The sequence below is a fragment of the Lagopus muta genome, chromosome 7 (assembly GCF_023343835.1).
Source record: "Lagopus muta isolate bLagMut1 chromosome 7, bLagMut1 primary, whole genome shotgun sequence".
NCBI lineage: Eukaryota > Metazoa > Chordata > Aves > Galliformes > Phasianidae > Lagopus > Lagopus muta.
The window spans coordinates 3,982,620-3,987,657 of NC_064439.1; the positions used below are offsets into that span (position 1 = coordinate 3,982,620).

Consider the following 5,038-nt stretch of genomic DNA (forward strand, 5'->3'; position numbering starts at 1 on the left):
AGGGTTTGGGGGCTGCAGAAGGCATGGGAAAGGCACGGGTGGTTTGAGGACAGCGCTTGCAGGCAAGATGATTCACAATGAAATCCAGCAGCAACTCAAGTCTTGCAGAAGGGTTTTGCAAGGACGCATCACTGAGCAATAAGGCAACAAGTGAAATTCAGAGCCTGATGTACAGCAATGCACAGGGGGTAAAAAAAAAATATATCATTGTGGCAGCACTTACACAGGGAATGGGTCCCCCAATGAGTCTTGCTGTTTGGGAGGTGCTGGGACAGCTGAGGGGAGCCCCATGCAAACGTCAGCTCCGTGCTGAGCAGCAACCAGAAAAATCACATCAGGATGGCACTGAGCACTCATATGTGTGCAGCCAAACAGTCTGGGGAGTAAGGAACGCAGTGAGGAGAGGTGGGATCTTTTACACAGAGGCTGGTGGAACTGGGAAAGAAAAGTAGGCATGCCCTGATAAATAAAACTAGGAAATGGTGTGCCAGCATTGCAAACCAACACAGCCCCCACATCCTGAGCACCACACACAGTCCCAGAGCCCCTCTCAGCAAAGGGGCATCTCTGAAGTCAAGAAGATACACAGGAATATCATAAAGACAGTTCAGAGATATCTGTGCATGAAGACAGAGCCCACAGACCCCAATTTGAATCTGGAAGAGAGATGAACAGCGCTGTAAGATCATGAAGACAGAACAGCTATTTCATGTTTCCCATTAGATCTGCAAAAGGAGCATCCCAGCTCCTTTTTAGATGAGAGTTGTGAAAGCTCTCATCTAATGGGCTTAACAGGTGTTGCTGGGTGTTTTTTATAATTAAACTGCAGAACTCTGTCTTGGGATGCTGCAAAAGCCAAGTGTAAGCAGAGACTTAAAGGGCTTGGATAAACTCAGCAAGACAAGTCAACCAAGAGCCACTAAACACAACACATCTTCAGTGGGACTAAGGAAGTGTCTACCTTCCCTCTGTAGGAACTCGCTCCTCTCTGCTGCAAGCGGGCTGCTTCTGGCAGTTAGGAGCTCACCCTGTGGATCCTGCCTCCCCTGGTCCTGCTGCAGCAGCAGCCACCTGTTTTAGACTCTTCTGAAATAATTCAGAAGGCTCTCAGCCACCAGCTGATCCCTGTCAGCAAAATCAAGAAGTCACCGTTTAGCTCACACTCATGATGACCTAATGTAGGCTTATTTACCAGGATACATTTCTCAGGAAGCTCTGCTCCCTCTAAACTTGCCAGAAGAAAGGAAGGAGCCTTTTGTTTCAGTAGCTTTTCTTCCCAGTGAGGCTAAGAAGGGCAGCATCCCACTTTGCCCCTGGCCTGTCCACACAGCTCCTATTGGAGCTATCAAACCCCAAAGGAAACAGACAAGACACCCTCCCACATTACTGGACTAACCCTCATCAACAAATTGAGGATGATGTGGCAGAAGGGGAGCAGAGCTCACACCTTATTAGCCTGAGAGAAAAGAAATAAGCAACACAAGGGCTTGCAGAGACACACTGAATCACTGCAGCCTTGCTTGGTATCACCGCTGAGGCACTGACTGCCAAGTTTCTCCCATTTGCTGCATTCTTCTTTCATCTGCAGAAAATATCCCTATTTTGAAGTAACAAGAACAAACATCACACAGGACAGAGACCCCAGAGACACCACTGGGGCTCAGCAAGAGGGTTTGGTCACACAAGAGGTCGGTCACCAGGAAAAACATGGCACAAGCATCCCCACCACGCCTGCTTCTCTGCTCCTCCCATCCCTGCATCCAGGGATAAAAGGCTTCACTCCAGAGCACCGTGTTGCTCCACACCATCTTTTCCCCTCAGAAAGCCCTGGTGCTCCTGACTGATCTGCAGTGAACCCCAAATCCCACCCCCTCCCCCACTGCTTGCATCCCCTTTTATCAAACCCTTTCACTCCAGAACCCCTTCCTCACGCTGAGGATGCCCTCTTAACCCATTCTCTGTAATCTCCACTTTTCCCCTCCTATCCCAAGCTCCCTCACTACTCCTTCCCCACAATCATCCCTTCACCCTGCTCTCCTCCTTACCCCCCACGCTCCTAAAAGCTGCCTGGCCACCTCACACAGCCTCAGTCCCACTACCACTTACAGCTACACTCCAAGCACCCTAACAAACCTCCTGCACCAAACATCATGATTTTCCCCTAAACACAACACAGCCTCCCTGCATACCCATCCTCTGCACGCCACAACTTGAACCCTCAAACCACAGACCCAAAAGCTTTTCCACACAATGGAACACAAAGCCTTCTATGAACAGCTCTCTTTACAAGGAGCCGCTGCATCTTCACCACTTGTGTCTTCTTCTTGCTGTTGCCACCCCAATGAACAAGTGGCTAATACATCTTTTCTTCCTAGACACCAAACCCTCCTCCTTGCCTCAGCATTTTCCATCATCCCTCTCCGCATCTCTTTCCTTCTGCTCCATGTCCACCTGTCCCCAGGGTGTCATGGCTTCCTGCTCTCAGTGGCACACAGAATCAAAGAATCATTAACACTGGAAAAGACCCCTAAGTTCAAAGTCCAATCATCAACACATCCCCATCACCCCACCACGCCATGTACCCCAGTGCCACGTTTCCAACAGTTCTTGACCACCTCCAGTGACAGCGACTCTACCACTTCACTGGGAAGCCTGTTCCAGTGCCTGACCCTTCCTCCCTCCTTGTTACTCCACTGCTGATGGAGCTCTCCCAGGTCTCCATTTCTCCCTCTCCTATTTACAGAATCATTAAGGCTAGAAAAGACCAGTAAGATTATCTAGTCCAACTGTCAACCAATCATTATTATGGTCACTAAACAATCTCCCCAAGCACCACATATCCACCTCCAGGGACAGTGACTCCACAACTAGAATCACAGAATCACAAGGTTGGAAATGACCCACAAGATCATCTAGTCCAACCGCCCTCCCATTACCATTGCTACCACAAACTAAACCGTATCTCCTCATCCAGACATCTCCTGAACACTGCCAGGGACAGCAACTTTTCACCACCTCCCTGGGCATCTTGTTCCATTACCTCACCACTCCTCCTGAGAAGAAACTTTTCCTCATACACAACCTGAACCTCCTGTGGCATAACTTGAGGCCATCACCTCTTGCTTTATCTACCATGCTCAGTGGTAGAGTCCTGGGAGAAGCTCTGCAAGCCTTGTTAATCACAGAATTGACTCCCTGTTATGAGGTATGTAAAAACATTGACACTTCTGAGGTTTACTTTTCCTGGAGTAGGGTGTACACAGGCCTCACTCAGACTTCAGCAAAACAGCTTATTTACATTCCTCCTTATTGTATCTTCACCACTTGGTGGTCTTCCTGCCATTACCAACGAACAAGTGGCTAATCATAGAACCACAGCATCATAGAATGGGCTTCATTGGGCTCCATCAAAAGAGGGGTGGCCAGCAGGGACAGGGAGGTGATTGTCCCCCTCTACTCTGCTCTGCTGTTGTGAGGACTTATCTAGAAAACTGCATCCAAGTGTGGAGCCCCCAGTACAAAAAAAGACAGGGAGCTGTTGGAGAGGATCCAGAGGAGGCCACAAGGATAATCAGGGGACTGGAGCATCTCCCCTGTGAAGACAGGCTGAGGGGGCTGGGCTTGTTCAGCATGGAGAAAAGAAGGCTGCGGGGTGACCTCAATGCAGCCTTTCAATAGCTAAAGGGAGCCTACAAACAGGAGGAGAATCAACTCTCTGAAAGGGCAGATAACAGCAGGATGAGGGGAAATGGTTTTAAGTTGAGGGAAGGAAGATTTAGGTTGGATGTCAGGGGGAAGTGTGAGAGTGGTGAGGTGCTGAAACAGGCTGTCCAGAGAAGTTGTGGATACCCCATCCCCGAAGGTGTCCAAGGCCAGGTTGGATGGGGCCCTGGGCAGCCTGGTCTGGTATTAAATGGGGAGCTCAGCGACCCCGCATGTGGCAGGGGGGGTTGGAGATTCGTGATCCTTGAGGTCCCTTCCAACTCTGGCCATTCTGTGATTTTGTGAAAGAATGGCTTGGGATGGAAAGGACCTTATGGATCATTAAGTTCCAACCCTCTGCCACACGCAGGGCGACCAACCTCTACATTTAATACCAGACCAGGGCCCCATCCAACCTCCCCTCGAACACCTGCAGGGATGGGGCACCCACAGCCTCCCCAGGCAGCCTTGTACCACAGCATCACCACTCTTCAGGAAAAAAAAGTTATTCCTAATATCCAACCTGAGCCTCCCCTGGCACAATACGAACCCACCGCCCCCCACGACGGATCCTTTCCCCCCCCCCGCCACCCCTCGACCCTCCCTGGTTACAGGCCGCAGCCAGGCCCACCTCTACAAGCCGTACCCCGGAGCTCAGCCGCTCCCCCGTCCCTCCGCCTCCCACCTGCATAGCTCTCTGCCGCAGGGCTCGCAGCCTTTCCTGCCTCCGCCGCGCTTCTTCCTCCAACCGCCCCAACACGGGCTCAGCCTCCTCATCCTCCACGCTCCCTCCGCCGGGCGCCGCCATCTTGTCTCCCTCCCTCCCCGCCAACCCCAGCGCGCATGCGCGGCACTCGGGGGGGGGGGGTGGGAGGGGGAGTAAAAAGGGGGGGGGGGTGTATTTGGGGGGGCACCCCTAAAAATTCAACATTAATAAATAATAAATAAATAAATAAAAACGAAGCAAACATAAAGATGGTTAAAAGGGCCCCCAATCTCTCTCTTCATTCAGTTGGGGGAGGGAGGGGGGAAAGCTCTGTGCTGCGCTGGGGGAAATATCTTCTCCTTCACTCCCCACCCTCAGAGATCTGCGGAGGGAGAATGGGGAGGAAGGGGGAATGGAGAAAAAGAGGGGTGAAAAGCGCTGCCCCCCCATCTCTACAAGCTGCCTGACGGCCACCTGCAGCCTATGGGGGGGGGGGGCGTGGAGGTGCCCCCCCGCAGCTGGGGGCGGTCCCGGCTGTGGGGCGGAGCTGAGGGCTGAGCCGTGCCGAGCCGTGCCGGGGCACCGCCGAGCCCCCTCCTACCCCTTACCTTAACCCGTCCCTCCCCCCAC

At 52.2% G+C, this 5,038-nt stretch overlaps 1 protein-coding gene across 1 annotated transcript in view; it reads right to left on the bottom strand.

Annotated features, from left to right (window-relative positions):
• CCDC12 (coiled-coil domain containing 12) overlaps positions 1-4,551 on the bottom strand; it is a 34,449-nt gene extending 29,898 nt beyond the window's left edge. The window contains exon 1 of the mRNA XM_048951855.1: positions 4,388-4,551. Coding sequence (XP_048807812.1) covers positions 4,388-4,510 — 123 coding nt within the window. The 5' untranslated portion in view covers positions 4,511-4,551. The remainder of the gene's footprint in view (positions 1-4,387) is intronic.
• Positions 4,552-5,038: the final 487 nt, after the last annotated feature.